Genomic DNA, 15998 nt, shown 5'->3' with positions numbered 1-15998 from the left:
ACCGCATATAAAATTACCTCTTATTTAGTGAAGATGAATTGCCTCCAAAGATGCACAAGTCTTTGTAATTTATGATGCATTATTATTTATTCATTTTCTGGCATCATTTATCCGCATTATTATTTTAATTCTTTCATTTTATGGGTGCGCCAGAGCCTTACAAACTAGAAATATAGTAAATGGAGGGAATAAATCCTCTAATTAACCATTAATAAATTAATTTCTCACTTCATTTAGTTCAAATTATAACGGTGATTATTGGAGAAAATAAATTCAAACTTTTTAATGTCGTTTGGAAATGGTTAAGGGACTAATCTTCCGTTATTTTGTGTTGTGTTTTTTCCTTTTCTGGTGATTAAAACGATCTAAACTACGTCACATCATCCAGACCCAACAAAACAACCACACCAGACAATAGAGGTAACTAATTTCATGTGAAAAGTGATTTTAACATATTTAACAGGTATTATTTTGATAATGCTAAAAAAAAATTATAAGTGGGATTATTAATATAGAACAGAGATGTAAGAATCGTGAAAGTATATAATATTATTATGAGCATGAGCATATCTTTCCTCTGTAACCAAAAAAAATATTATTATGAGCATATTATTGTCACTAAACATCAAACTTGATTTTCCTTGAGCCCAAAAGCAACAATGTGCTAAGGGTACCAAATCCAAAACTATATTTTGAAGAAAACAAAACAACACCTCAGAAAAAAACCTTGAAATAAGTTCAGTCAGCATCTGGCCCAAAAGAAAAGGCCTATATTTTAAATAACAAAAATAAAGAAGGCCCATCTATAAATACCAAAAACTCTAAAAACATTTCAACAAGAAAAATGTGCGTTTGCCGGGAGTCGAACCCGGGTCTATTGCTTGGAAGGCAATTATCCTAACCGTTGGACTACAAACGCTTTCATGTTACTTTACATCGGGTTTTTATATTTGTTTTAAAATAAATAGCAGTTTATCTAGAAGGCTTCTTTTTGTAAAGATTATTATTAAGCATGTCAAGATTTCATCCACTAAATATCTTAGCTGAATTCAGAACTATAAGATGCTTAATCTAATACTTATTTGCAATCATGGACATATATACTACTAGTGAAAATAATGTCAAATACTATATAATGTTAACCCAAACTATCTTTTCACCAAACAAATAAAATTTCATTGCTGTGTTTTTTCAATTAGTCTTCAAAGCAGCATGTAGTTTAACTTTTCTAAATACCAAAGCTAAAGAACTTTAACATTATTACTCAAACCAGGAAAAAAAAGGTATCTGATTTGAAAATCCCTACCAAACTTTTTCAATCTCAAGCTACACAATTTTAAATTGATTTTACCTAGTAAACTGTAGCTGCCCATATATTTATCTATTAGCATTCTATCAAATTGGATCAAGACAAAATTCAAATCATTCAAAAATTAAAATAATTTTCACAACGAGGCCCACTGAAGATATTTAGCCTATGTCTTGATGTCATAACCATGTAGTGAAAACGAGTCTTAGCACACTTAAAATAAAATATTAACGAGTTTTTTATTATTTTTAATCGATACAGAAATTCATTCACATTAGACTTAACTCGTATTCAAATACGTGTTTATTTAATAGATAGGTAAACAAAACACAAGTGGAAATGATATTTGGAGTGTTTAATTGTAATTCTGGCTAGATCAACATGGTCTAACATAGTTAATAGATAATCTCTTTAAATATTTAATTCATAATTCGATTAAGGGCAATGCAGATGAATAAAAAATTGTTAAAAAAGTTTACTAACTTAATGTAACATCCGATTGTCAAATAGATTATTGGCTTAAATGCATTTTGTGACCCTGATGTTTCAGGGGCGTGCAAATGATGCCCCTCTTCTAATTTTGTCAACGTTTGTACCCTCCATGAAACAAAAGAGTGTAGTGTTTACCCTTCCGTCAGTTCAACGTTAGTAAACTAACGGAGGGGCTGACGTGGCTTTTTTTTTTCTTTTTTCTGGCATGCCACGTGGATAATAGTAAAACAAATGGAAAAAAGAGATGAGGGGGATTTGAACTCGGGACCTAGAAGTAGCAAAACACTCATTTAACCAGTTGAGCTACATACATAATTAATATATGTTGTACGAAAATTAAATTTATATCATCTCCTTCATCATCATCAATTTTATATCCTCTTCTCCTTCCTCCTCCTTCTCCATCACAACACACACAGACTCTTTACATTCCTCACCTGGAATGTCACTCCAGTCTTCTTCTTCTCTTTACATTCCTCACAAGCAACATGCTGCGATTCTACACCGATGACGCTCCCGGCCTGAAGATCTCGCTGACGGTGGTGCCGCCTCTCCCCCTTTCGTTCTCTCTGGCCAGCCGCGAGCACCACCGCGCCTTCATCACCATCAAACGACCCTGAACGCGCCCCATGGCCACCACAACAGAGAAACTTTGAAACCCTAACCACCGCACCTTCAAGCTTCGATCTCCGGCGAACCCCTTAGCTTTTGGAGAAACGAATACTACCACTGAACTCCCTTCATCATCAGCTGCAAAACCCATAAAGAAATTCTCCATTCCAACAACCTCCGCCGTAAACCGCCGCCAGCCGCCGCCATCCACCGTCTTCTCCGGCCAACCCTCGCCGGAGGACTCACTGAGCTCAGAACCGTGGAGCTCTCCTTCCCCTCTTGTCAAATTGATAATCAATTTTTGGTAAGGAACTCTAATTTCTTCCAATTTTGGTTTGCCCCTTCCTAAACCCTAACTTTACTAGCTAATCATGTTTTAAAAGCCTAATTTATCATGTAGAAGGAGGAATGTAAAGAGTCTGTGTGTGTTGTGATGGAGAAGGAGGAGGAAGGAGAAGAGGATATAAAATTGATGATGATGAAGGAGATGATATAAATTTAATTTTTGTACAACATATATTAATTATGTATGTAGCTCAACTGGTTAAATCGGTGTTTTGCTACTTCTAGGTCCCGAGTTCAAATCCCCCTCATCTCTTTTTTCCATTTGTTTTACTATTATCCACGTGGCATGCCAGAAAAAGAAAAAAAAAAGCCACGTCAGCCCCTCCGTTAGTTTACTAACGTTGAACTGACGGAAGGGTAAACACTACACTCTTTTGTTTCATGGAGGGTACAAACGTTGACAAAATTAGAAGAGGGGCATCATTTGCACGCCCCTGAAACATCAGGGGCACAAAATGCATTTAAGCCAATAATTTATTTGACAATCGGATGTTACATTAAGTTAGTAAACTTTTTTAACAATTTTTTATTCATCTGCATTGCCCTTAATCGAATTATGAATTAAATATTTAAAGAGATTATCTATTAACTATGTTAGACCATGTTGATCTAGCCAGAATTACAATTAAACACTCCAAATATCATTTCCACTTGTGTTTTGTTTACCTATCTATTAAATAAACACGTATTTGAATACGAGTTAAGTCTAATGTGAATGAATTTCTGTATCGATTAAAAATAAACACGTATTTGAATACGAGTTAAGTCTAATTTGAATGAGCACCGTTGAGAATAATCTAGGCTAAAATGCATTTTGTGCCCCTGATGTTTCAGGGGCGTGCAAATGATACCCCTCTTCTAATTTTGTCAACGTTTGTACCCTCCATGAAACAAAAGAGTGTAGTGTTTACCCTTCCGTCAGTTCAACGTTAGTAAACTAACGGAGGGGCTGACGTGGCTTTTTTTTTTCTTTTTTCTGGCATGCCACGTGGATAATAGTAAAACAAATGGAAAAAAGAGATGAGGGGGATTTGAACTCGGGACCTAGAAGTAGCAAAACACCCATTTAACCAGTTGAGCTACATACATAATTAATATATGTTGTACGAAAATTAAATTTATATCATCTCCTTCATCATCATCAATTTTATATCCTCTTCTCCTTCCTCCTCCTTCTCCATCACAACACACACAGACTCTTTACATTCCTCACCTGGAATGTCACTCCAGTCTTCTTCTTCTCTTTACATTCCTCACAAGCAACATGCTGCGATTCTACACCGATGACGCTCCCGGCCTGAAGATCTCGCTGACGGTGGTGCCGCCTCTCCCCCTTTCGTTCTCTCTGGCCAGCCGCGAGCACCACCGCGCCTTCATCACCATCAAACGACCCTGAACGCGCCCCATGGCCACCACAACAGAGAAACTTTGAAACCCTAACCACCGCACCTTCAAGCTTCGATCTCCGGCGAACCCCTTAGCTTTTGGAGAAACGAATACTACCACTGAACTCCCCTCATCATCAGCTGCAAAACCCATAAAGAAATTCTCCATTCCAACAACCTCCGCCGTAAACCGCCGCCAGCCGCCGCCATCCACCGTCTTCTCCGGCCAACCCTCGCCGGAGGACTCACTGAGCTCAGAACCGTGGAGCTCTCCTTCCCCTCTTGTCAAATTGATAATCAATTTTTGGTAAGGAACTCTAATTTCTTCCAATTTTGGTTTGCCCCTTCCTAAACCCTAACTTTACTAGCTAATCATGTTTTAAAAGCCTAATTTATCATGTAGAAGGAGGAATGTAAAGAGTTTGTGTGTGTTGTGATGGAGAAGGAGGAGGAAGGAGAAGAGGATATAAAATTGATGATGATGAAGGAGATGATATAAATTTAATTTTTGTACAACATATATTAATTATGTATGTAGCTCAACTGGTTAAATCGGTGTTTTGCTACTTCTAGGTCCCGAGTTCAAATCCCCCTCATCTCTTTTTTCCATTTGTTTTACTATTATCCACGTGGCATGCCAGAAAAAAGAAAAAAAAAAGCCACGTCAGCCCCTCCGTTAGTTTACTAACGTTGAACTGACGGAAGGGTAAACACTACACTCTTTTGTTTCATGGAGGGTACAAACGTTGACAAAATTAGAAGAGGGGCATCATTTGCACGCCCCTGAAACATCAGGGGCACAAAATGCATTTAAGCCAATAATCTATTTGACAATCGGATGTTACATTAAGTTAGTAAACTTTTTTAACAATTTTTTATTCATCTGCATTGCCCTTAATCGAATTATGAATTAAATATTTAAAGAGATTATCTATTAACTATGTTAGACCATGTTGATCTAGCCAGAATTACAATTAAACACTCCAAATATCATTTCCACTTGTGTTTTGTTTACCTATCTATTAAATAAACACGTATTTGAATACGAGTTAAGTCTAATGTGAATGAATTTCTGTTTCAAAGTTTCTCTGTTGTGGTGGCCATGGGGCGCGTTCAGGGTCGTTTGATGGTGATGAAGGCGCGGTGGTGCTCGCGGCTGGCCAGAGAGAACGAAAGGGGGAGAGGCGGCACCACCGTCAGCGAGATCTTCAGGCCGGGAGCGTCATCGGTGTAGAATCGCAGCATGTTGCTTGTGAGGAATGTAAAGAGAAGAAGAAGACTGGAGTGACATTCCAGGTGAGGAATGTAAAGAGTCTGTGTGTGTTGTGATGGAGAAGGAGGAGGAAGGAGAAGAGGATATAAAATTGATGATGATGAAGGAGATGATATAAATTTAATTTTCGTACAACATATATTAATTATGTATGTAGCTCAACTGGTTAAATGGGTGTTTTGCTACTTCTAGGTCCCGAGTTCAAATCCCCCTCATCTCTTTTTTCCATTTGTTTTACTATTATCCACGTGGCATGCCAGAAAAAAGAAAAAAAAAAGCCACGTCAGCCCCTCCGTTAGTTTACTAACGTTGAATTGACGGAAGGGTAAACACTACACTCTTTTGTTTCATGGAGGGTACAAACGTTGACAAAATTAGAAGAGGGGTATCATTTGCACGCCCCTGAAACATCAGGGGCACAAAATGCATTTTAGCCTAGATTATTCTCAACGGTGCTCATTCAACAAGAACAAAAGTTGCCTACACAGCTTGCTTGTCTGTCCCTGGAACAAAAGAACGGTTCAAATTGCAATATCGTTTTGGAAATACCAAAAACCTTCAGTCTTCCACTTGATAATTCATTCCACTTGCATATGATCTTAATCTATGACGCAAAATGTTCCTTGTCGTTTATTAAACTGACAATTTTTCCAATCATAAATCAAACAATATTTCATTGCTCTATTTTTCTCTAGATTTTTATAATTAACTCACATTAATATTCACAACCTATTTTTTAAGAATATTTCGGTGAAATTCTATACTAATTTATTGGTATAGAATTTCTGTTTAAAAAAAATTAGTATAGAATTTCACCGAAATATTCTTATTTAATATTTTTTTTCTCATGTCATTTATTTTTCTCTAGATTTTTATAATTAACTCAATTATTATTCATTCATTAGTCACTACTAGAGAGAAAAAATAATTGATCAAGATACAAAGGTGATAAGTTACACCAAATGCATTAAATAATGCTATGAATGAAAAAAAAATGTCTTGAATATTTTGAATTTTTTATAAGCTTGAATATTTTAAATAACATGTTATTTTTTCAAAATGAAAAAGAGTTTAACAACTGCGCACCGACTGAACATGCAATATAAAATTGATTAATTTGTTGCGCGATGATGCTTTGGCTTCCAACTTGATTTTAATGAAATTTTGCTTCGTTCAAACAAAATTAATTAATTTGACATGTCATAATTAAATTTTAATTTAAAAAATTTGAAAATATAGATATGATTGGAAACCATAGGTAAGTGAGTTTTTTTATTGGTCAACCAGACAAACAACACCCAAAATATTGTCCTTAAATTTGATCTTAAATTAAACCTAATGCAAAGACTAAAACAACTCTCACTCTTAAATGAAAATATATAGTACTAGTAATATTTGAATTGATAGTGATATTTGATTTATTAATGTAATAGTACCTTTCTATTTTTAACTTGTGATTTTGATTTTCCTAAGACAAAAATCACATGTTGTAACAGTAAAAACAGAAATTTGTGTCTAAATTGTGTGAATAACAGTGATATCTCCATTCTACAAGAGACTCTGATTCTGAACCACACACTCTGATCTCAAACACTGAACTCAAGCCTTGTTCCTTGTTCTTGTTCTTGTCAAGTGTCACACCTCACAAAATGGCGTGTATGGCTGCTATAGGTGTTCTCAAAGTACCATGTTCCTCTTCTTCTTCTTCGACTTCTTCCAATGTCGGAAGGAAACCCACCTCACGAAGCCTCCTCTCATTCTCTGCATCTCAGCTCTCTGGCGATAAGGTTTCAGGGGCGGTGGTGGCACCGGGAAGAGGGAGTTCCAACCGCCGCAGTCCGGTCATTGTTTCTCCCAAGGCTGTTTCTGATTCCCAGAACTCTCAGACTTGCCTTGATCCCGATGCTAGCAGAGTGAGTTCACTACCTTCTTCAGTGCTTTTTTTGGTTTTTGTTTTTCTTTCTATTTGAGCTGAATGAAATTTGAAACAAGTGCAAGATGGGAAATTTTCAGTCATGTCAGTGTTCTGAAAAATGGGTGTGCTTGATTTTAGCCTGGTGTCAATTGATTCACTTGATGTTGGCATACCCCTGCTAGATTTGATTGGAGTTCATGCTAGTTAGGATGGAAGGAGGGATATTTCTGGGTTTCTCTTCCAGATCAAAATGGAAAAAAAATGAGGAATTTTTAGATCACAATTGAATGTTTTCAGCAATTGATTTTGCAGTCAAAATCAATTCTGGGGACAAATTTCTGTGGTAGCTTAAGCTTCTAGGAACTATAATTAATTTTGAGGAAAATAAGTTGATTCAAACATGCTATGGATTAGTTCGTACCGCATTATAAGCATAGGCGGAACCAGGAAAAACCGGTAAGAGGTGAGAATTTAACACATTAAGTAAAATCAGCAATGAGATTTATTGGAAGAGGCATTATAAAAGTTTTTACATGGGTAAATATAACATTTGAATACTATTCTATTAAGGGTGAGAATTCTCTGTTCTCTTGCTGATCAAAATGGAAAATTGAGTTTTTATATCACTGTAGAATGTTTTTAGTAGGCATTACTTATGTCCTATAATTGAATTTGATATGGTTTAGTTGTGCCTCTAATGTAACATGTTGTGGTGATGATGTTCAGAGTGTACTTGGCATTATACTTGGAGGTGGTGCTGGGACTCGTCTTTATCCACTAACCAAGAAGCGGGCGAAACCAGCTGTTCCTCTTGGAGCTAACTACAGGCTAATTGACATTCCCGTAAGCAATTGCCTGAATAGCAATGTGTCCAAGATCTATGTTCTTACTCAATTCAATTCTGCATCTCTCAACCGGCACCTTTCCCGTGCTTATGCAAGCAACATGGGTGGATACAAGAATGAAGGTTTTGTTGAGGTTCTTGCTGCCCAGCAGAGTCCTGAGAATCCTAATTGGTTCCAGGTAATGACTGTGTTATGCTAAGCTTGAGCTATCTTCTATTTTGGATAGTTACTGAGTACCTTCCAATTGTTATGTGTCTCAAGTTTTTGGCATTTCTGGATAGCCTTTATCATCCATTGAAGTGATATTTCAATATATGTGATGTCTTCATTCCAGGGCACTGCAGATGCTGTGAGGCAATATTTATGGCTCTTTGAAGAGCACAATGTTTTGGAGTTTTTAGTGCTGGCTGGTGATCATTTGTATCGAATGGATTATGAGAAGTTTATCCAAGCACATAGGGAAACCGATGCTGATATCACTGTGGCTGCTTTGCCAATGGATGAACAGCGCGCCACTGCATTTGGTCTGATGAAGATTGATGAAGAGGGACGTATAATTGAATTTGCAGAAAAGCCGAAAGGAGAACAGTTGAAAGCTATGAAGGTAAGCCCATTCAGTAGGCCTTGTATGTTATTCTTATTGCAATTATTGCCTTGCAATTGCTTAAAAGTGCCACTATCACTCTTCTCTACTAGGTTGATACTACCATTTTGGGTCTCGATGATGAGAGAGCGAAGGAAATGCCTTTTATTGCTAGCATGGGTATATATGTTGTCAGTAAAAATGTGATGTTAGACCTGCTGCGCGAAAAGTTTCCCGGTGCAAACGACTTCGGGAGTGAAGTAATTCCTGGTGCAACTTCCATTGGAATGAGAGTATGTGCTTCTTCCAGTTGATTAATAATAAGAAAACTCTCTTTCTTTTTTTCATATGATATTTGTGGAGGACACATTTCCTGAGATGTCAAGCCAAAGCCTTCTAAGTAACAAATGCACCCAATTGATTGAATTTTGACACTGATGATTAAAAATGTCGAATTTTTACAGAAACTGCATAACTTTTTAGTGTTTCCACTTGATAATAATAAAGTTCACTACTTATGATTTGTTGGAGTTTTCAACATTTGATCTGTATAATCTTGCTCTTGAAGCTTTCAGAGCCTTGATCTTTGGAGCTTGATGTTATCCTTGTGATTATTCACAGGTACAAGCTTACTTGTATGATGGCTATTGGGAAGACATTGGTACAATTGAGGCTTTCTACAATGCAAATCTGGGAATCACCAAAAAGCCTGTGCCTGACTTTAGGTAAACAAATAGGCTGTTTGATATACTCATAACTTTGTAAATGTATTTCAATCATAGCATCATGATTATGATGTTTATATATTCATTTTCTTTGGGATATTGATCGCAGTTTCTATGATCGGTCATCTCCAATCTACACCCAACCACGATATTTGCCTCCGTCTAAGATGCTTGATGCTGATATCACTGATAGTGTTATTGGTGAAGGATGTGTAATTAAGGTAAACTTTTTAGAATCTTCACAACCTACTGATCTGTTCTATGAATATTAGATGTAGATATTTCCTCACAGAGATGTCAAATATGATGAGGTTGATTTATTTATAAGAAACTAACTTTGTATTCCACATTTCCCCATAGAACTGCAAAATTCACCATTCTGTAGTTGGGTTGCGATCTTGCGTATCAGAAGGTGCAATTATTGAAGATACTTTGTTAATGGGGGCAGATTATTATGAGGTAAGAATGTGGTTAAATTAGTTGTATTTGTATCTATCATTTTTCAAGTTTTAATAGGATTGGATTTAGCTTGGCAACATGTGATCCATATAGCCGATCTCACTTAGTGAGATTAGTCTTTTGTTGTTGTTGTTGTTGAGTTCTAACTGTGACATGGTTTTCTGATTTTTGTGTTGCAGACAGATGCTGATAAGAGGTTTTTGGCTGCTAAAGGCAGTGTTCCAATTGGTATTGGCAGGAACTCCCACATCAAAAGGGCGATTATTGACAAGAATGCTCGAATTGGGGAAAATGTCAAGGTTATTCATCTTTTATCATCAATTATATTAACAATCTATTCCTCATTTTATATCCTTAGCCATTTTATCCTATTAAGTGCATATTTGGCTCCACCTTTGCAAGTATTAGAACTTAGAATGAATTCTTAACTGACAGAAATAGTTTTTGGGTGTTTTTATTTTCATTCATAATTGATTCTAGCTGCAAAATCAAATTTTTGCATGAAGCTAAAGATCCTAGCTTGATTTTACCAAAATCAATTCAACCCATTTTTTCCACTATCAATTTTACTAATTAGTGCGTGTTTGGGTTGCCGTTGTCATAATTGATTTTGGTTAAATTGATTATGGTAAAAGTGGGTTACAGTGAAGTGGGTTAAACTACAATCAATTTTTTTAGTTGATTGTCAAACATCTACAGAACCACCTAAAAGTGATTCTGATTAATGCGAGTTGATTCCAAGCTCCCAAACGTGGAACTAAACACACTAAAATCACTATTATCCACAATCAATTCTGATTTCTGAATGCACTTTGATATCAGAAAGCCTTGATAAAGGATTCTATTATAATTATATTATTTCCCTACTCTGTCGCCATTCTTTACTGGCCATGTACTAAAGTTCCATGCATGTTACATGTAATTAGACTCTTATACTAATCTAACACTTGGTTCCAATGCTCAGATAATTAACACTGACAATGTCCAAGAAGCTGCAAGGGAAACAGAAGGGTATTTCATAAAAAGTGGGATTGTAACAGTAATCAAGGATGCATTGATTCCTAGTGGAACTGTCATCTAAAACCTCCCCCGTTTGTTTACCAATGGTGAGACTATGGACCTCATTTTGTTTCCACCTCAAAGATAAGCTTTCTGCTGCATGATATATATACTTTTGGCTAATGGCTTGTATATAATAATAGTGGAAGAGAGGACCTTCTTTGAGTAGTAGTTCCCGTGTAAAGTTCATTAATCAATTCAATAAAAGCTTCTTCATTCTGCACTTGTGACATTACATGTATGTTCTTCTACATGTGTTAGAGGACCAACCATGATTTGACAATTTAAAAAAAAAAACCATGATTTGACAATATTGCACTAAATAAAAGTTTGACATGTGAATGTATGTTCGGAAACTCTTTTACAATTGAAAACACTTTTACAATTGATTATGTCATAACCAATTATGGAGAGAAAACAGATGTATAATAATGATTCTGATAAAAGTAAAGTTGATCTACACATGCTAATAAAGATGGAAACAAACATGAGAACAGCAGAAATGTTATTTGGAAATTGGTCAAAATCAAGGTTGGAACTTATCTCAAAGCCAAGATTCTTGAGGTTAGTTCAAGTGGTACCTACTTGATTTTAAGTGAAGTTTTGAAACAAGAGTCTTGTGAATGGATAAAAGTAATTAACACGGACTATATGTATCAATGTGACAATGACAATCATCAAAGTAAGGTGTGACATGTAACAAAATATTCTGGATTCTAGGATCTACCACATTTCCCTACTGAAATTCAACCAAACTTAACATTTAAATAATGGTAGACATAAACAAAAATGCGGTATTTAAACATAAATATCTGTAAGTGGTAAAGACATCTCACAAGAACACTAGGGGAGATTGCAAATCACTATATTTGTCATTGTCACATTGAAACATATTCACTTCCTGATACAAAATAAAATTCATGCATATATAGTGTTTGCAGTGACTACTGCAATTTAATGTCAGGTATCAAATCGCAAATCAAAATGTGAAATTCAATTTTATAAGCTATTGTGAATTAAAATGCAGAATTCAAGTTTATTAGTTTCCGCAAATTAAAATGCGGAACACAAAAGATATTCCACAATCTTAAACATGGAAGCAAAATCACATTTCGCAAACATGAGTTAGCACAGAATCATATATAACTACCACAAATTAAAAACCGGTCGGTAACTTATATAACTAACTACCACATATTAAAATGCAAGAAATCTAAATCGCGTCTCACCTTCACTTTTACGGGAAGATGAAGGGGAACTTTAGAAAAGAAAAGAACGATTGAGTTCGAGAAAAAAGAACAAAGAAAGGATTGAGGAGAGGGAAATGTTGAGGAGTTAATTAGTAAGGAATAGGATGGAGAATAGTGAGAAAGGGATGGTGACACTTGAGAGGGTTGAAGAGATCGATGGGGTTGTAGTGAGAAATATTTTTGAAAATAAAGAAAAGAGATAGCATATCATATATTGAACTCTTAGCAAGTGTACGTATAAGCGTTACGTAATAATTAATAAAAATATCAAATTCAATGATTGTGGATGCCTAAATTAATTTTACCTATTAAATCACTAAAAAAGACTAAGTAAAAAAGTTTGGGTGAAAAAGTAATGTTGAAAACAGACAAAGTTCTAAAATTGCAAAATTAAAAGGAAAGCAGTTGTGAAGTATAAAAAAAAGGCAAATACCTAGGGTAGGATTTCATCAATCTCACTTATGTCCTTAAAATACCAATCAACTCATGCATTTCTAGCTTTATGGTGTTTGCCTAATTAAGTTTCTATGTGATAATCTCTTGACTACGTAGAAGTCTTAATTAAACCATTAACACTAATCTTGTAGTTCCTAGGTGAGTTCAATTAGAAAATTAACGTTCTTTAGTTACTAGCCAACACGAGTTACCTTTATCTCTAAGGCGCAAACGTTCATGCATTAAGGTTTAATGATAAAAGATGAGGAATTCATAAATAAAACCAATACTTATGAGTCTAAAAGTAAAGCAGGACATAAGATCGAAAGAATCAAACCAAAAACCTCAAGTAATTAAGTAGGTTTAGCCAAGCATGGCTTCCATAATCCAATGAATAATTGAAATTAAAAAGCTCTTGAAGTTGCAAATAGTGTTAGGGCTTTCTCATCTTCAATCTTAAGAGAAAAAGGGCTCAAGAATTGCTGCAAACGCTTCAGCCTAAATAACAAATGAGCTTTCTCTTTTCTAACATCATGAATGGCGCGTCATTTTTCAGTGCAATTTGGCACGAGCTATCGCATCATTCCTCACAACAAATTTTATTTTATTTTCCTAAAATCAAAATAAAATAAAAATAAGATAAAAACTCGGAAATAAACAACTAAAACCCTAACCAAATCTAAAATTCAAAAAATATCTATTAAAGTTAGAGAAAAACTACTAAAATTTAGCAAATCAAAATAAAAATCATAAAAATCCTAAAATAAACAATAAATCTAAAATTAAATAAAAACACGCTAAAAACTAATTAAAACTCAAAAAATAAAATAAAATACTTACAAAAATACCCTTATATACCTAGGCCAACATATATAAAGAGTTTTAATATGTTTATAATCATATTCTCTTTTATCCTATTTTTACTTATTTACTCTTTATTTCTCACTTTTTTCCTATCACATTATCTATTATATATCACATTTTAATCTCTTTTAGCATATATCTCCCTAGGTGAAAGCGTAATTAAAGTATATGAATTATTTTTCTATATAAATGTTTGGGTGACATATTTTGTTTTGCCAATGACAAAATAGAAGAGTGCACATAGCATATGGAAAGTCATAGTACACGAATATTCTTGTTTTAGCTATGGTACTACCACTACAAGACAAAACCGATCATTGTATAAGAGCAACTCCAATGCTTTGGGCTCTTATCTGGGCTCTTATACACTATTTAGCACTATTTTACACTATTTATGTGCCACGTCAGACTTAAGAGCCTGCTAAAAGCCTGAAGCAGATTTTGCTCCAATGCATGGGCTCTTAAATTAATATTACAAGGGTCCCACCATACAACATTAATTTATAATATTTATTTTCATCCAATTTAGATTTAAAATTTAATACTAAAGCAATACTATAAATAAATTTAAACAATAATTAAATTTAATTATTTCCTTTTAATTTCTTAATACTATAATTAAATATTAATGTTTGGGCTAAAAGTTCAAAAAAAAATAAAATTGGACTAATTAAAGGAGTCCAAAGAGGAAAAAACCGGCCATGCCGGTCAAAAAAGGCCCAAATGGCCACAAAACCTGCTCCAGCCGGTCCACCAAGGGCTCCATACGAAAATTACAACAATCAATAATACATACGAAAATTACAACAATGTATGATTAGTAAAAAATCAATCTTTAATTTTAATTTAATATAATATTAGTTCAAAACTAATTATTAATCAATAATTTGAAGTGTATTAAAAGGTCAAAGTGTCAATGTGGACAGAAGAAGCTGACAGCTATAGCTACTACTGCTCTCTAGTCCCTAGTTTCTCCTGCTTCTTCTGCTCTTCCTACTAGTGTACCTTTCTAGCCCTACTTTTTCTTTCTGCTATCTATCACTTAATTTGGCTCCACCTTCGATGCATCTCTCCCTTTCTTCTAAATTCATTCATTTCTCCTTCATTTCTTATATTTTTGGCTTCAATCCAAAGCTCTTAGCAGCATGCTTAGCATGGGATTAAAAATTCAACCCCCTTTTATGGACCTGAGATGCATTTAGTTGATATATTGGACTTTGGATTAGTGCTGTTATTATTATTTTTTTGTTTGTTATTTAGTGTTGTTATTTTAATTATATACTCCCTCCGTCCCTAATTATAAGCTAACATTGAGACTTTTTTTGTGTCACTAAATATAAGCTAACCTTGCAAAAGTTAATATTTCTTTCCATATTCACCCTTGTATTTATTGGTAGTGGAGCACCACCATTAGTAGTACAATGATGAAAAAGTGTTATCATAAATAGGGGTAAACATAGAAAGTTGTACATTTTTTTTGAAAACCAATGCATCAATTAAGGCTTTCTTAATAAGTGTGATTTTTACAACTTTAGCTTATAATTAGGGACGGAGGGAGTAATAAATAACTTCAAAGTACATTTATTACTCAAATGCATTTTTGAAATCTTTCTAAAATAAACCGTAATTGATTCAGATGATACATGTTTGATTTTCTTTATGTAAAATCTTGGATTCAAGTTTTGTATTAAAAAAATAAATCTCAGCTTTATTGAGAGTTAATCCCACCATAATATACATATTATCGTTCAAACGACATTGTCAACACTATACATGTCTTGGAAGAAAAATCTACAATTTATTCTGAAGTTAGAGGCATGTTTGAGAAAAATTTATCAAAATTCATCAAAACATATTAGGATAGTATTTCCTCACCGAGAACCATTCAACACAAGTCCTTAGAGCCCCATCTTATTTTTGTTCGAAAGGCCTTAATTAAGTAAATAGCAAAAAGATGAGATGAGGTGTGTTTTGATGACCATTGGCCCACGGAATGTGGCCCAATCTGGTTTGGTTCCTTTTTCTTTTATAAGTACGTAAATATTAGTTTGACAAAAAAAATAAACAGTTTAATTATTATGTACTGATATTGTAATTTTTTTTTACAATTATCCTATTAGAGTTCATCAATTTTCCATATCAAAATTATTTTAAATTAACAAATATTTAAAAAAGAAGTTGAAGTGATATAATTTGATGTTGTGTAAAAGTTTTTTCAAGTTAATTAAGTCATCTATTTCTAAAATTAAGAAAATGTGGTCTATCTCTCAATTTTTACATGCATAAAAATTATTGAGTTTTCATTTTCTTTTCAAACATTTTAGGGTTTATGATGGATTTGATATGCGACATCATTTTAAAAGTTAAAAATACATTTTGAAGGATTTTGAAAAATGTGATATTAAGGTTTCAAGAGGTAAGAAATTAGAATTTCTTAAATCTTTTGT

The 15998-nt window shown here is 34.3% G+C and overlaps 1 protein-coding gene and 1 non-coding gene across 2 annotated transcripts; one reads left to right on the top strand and one right to left on the bottom strand.

The window, feature by feature from the left end:
- Positions 1-847: 847 nt before the first annotated feature.
- On the bottom strand, positions 848-919 carry TRNAG-UCC (transfer RNA glycine (anticodon UCC)). The gene has a single exon. It is a non-coding gene; the product is annotated as a tRNA-Gly (tRNA).
- A 6036-nt stretch (positions 920-6955) lies between these two features.
- Positions 6956-11225, top strand: LOC130732931 (glucose-1-phosphate adenylyltransferase small subunit 2, chloroplastic). Its single transcript, XM_057584954.1, has 9 exons — positions 6956-7329; positions 8058-8354; positions 8511-8780; positions 8873-9052; positions 9381-9484; positions 9594-9705; positions 9845-9943; positions 10123-10242; positions 10908-11225. The coding sequence occupies exons 1-9, from the start codon at positions 7066-7068 to the stop codon at positions 11022-11024; spliced, it is 1563 nt and encodes a 520-aa protein (XP_057440937.1). The 5' UTR covers positions 6956-7065; the 3' UTR covers positions 11025-11225.
- The last annotated feature ends 4773 nt before the right edge of the window (positions 11226-15998 follow it).

This window comes from Lotus japonicus, chromosome 1 (assembly GCF_012489685.1).
Source record: "Lotus japonicus ecotype B-129 chromosome 1, LjGifu_v1.2".
Classification (NCBI taxonomy): Eukaryota; Viridiplantae; Streptophyta; class Magnoliopsida; order Fabales; family Fabaceae; genus Lotus; species Lotus japonicus.
The sequence above is the reverse complement of the archived record's forward strand: the minus strand, read 5'-3'. Positions and strand labels throughout refer to the sequence as shown.

Coding starts and splice junctions, on each gene's coding strand:
- LOC130732931 (XM_057584954.1), top strand. CDS start 7,066: ATGGCGTGTATGGCTGCTATAGGTGTTCTCAAAGTACCATGTTCCTCT. Junction 9,053..9,380: donor CAACTTCCATTGGAATGAGA/GTATGTGCTTCT, acceptor GATTATTCACAG/GTACAAGCTTACTTGTATGA. Junction 9,485..9,593: donor AAGCCTGTGCCTGACTTTAG/GTAAACAAATAG, acceptor TATTGATCGCAG/TTTCTATGATCGGTCATCTC.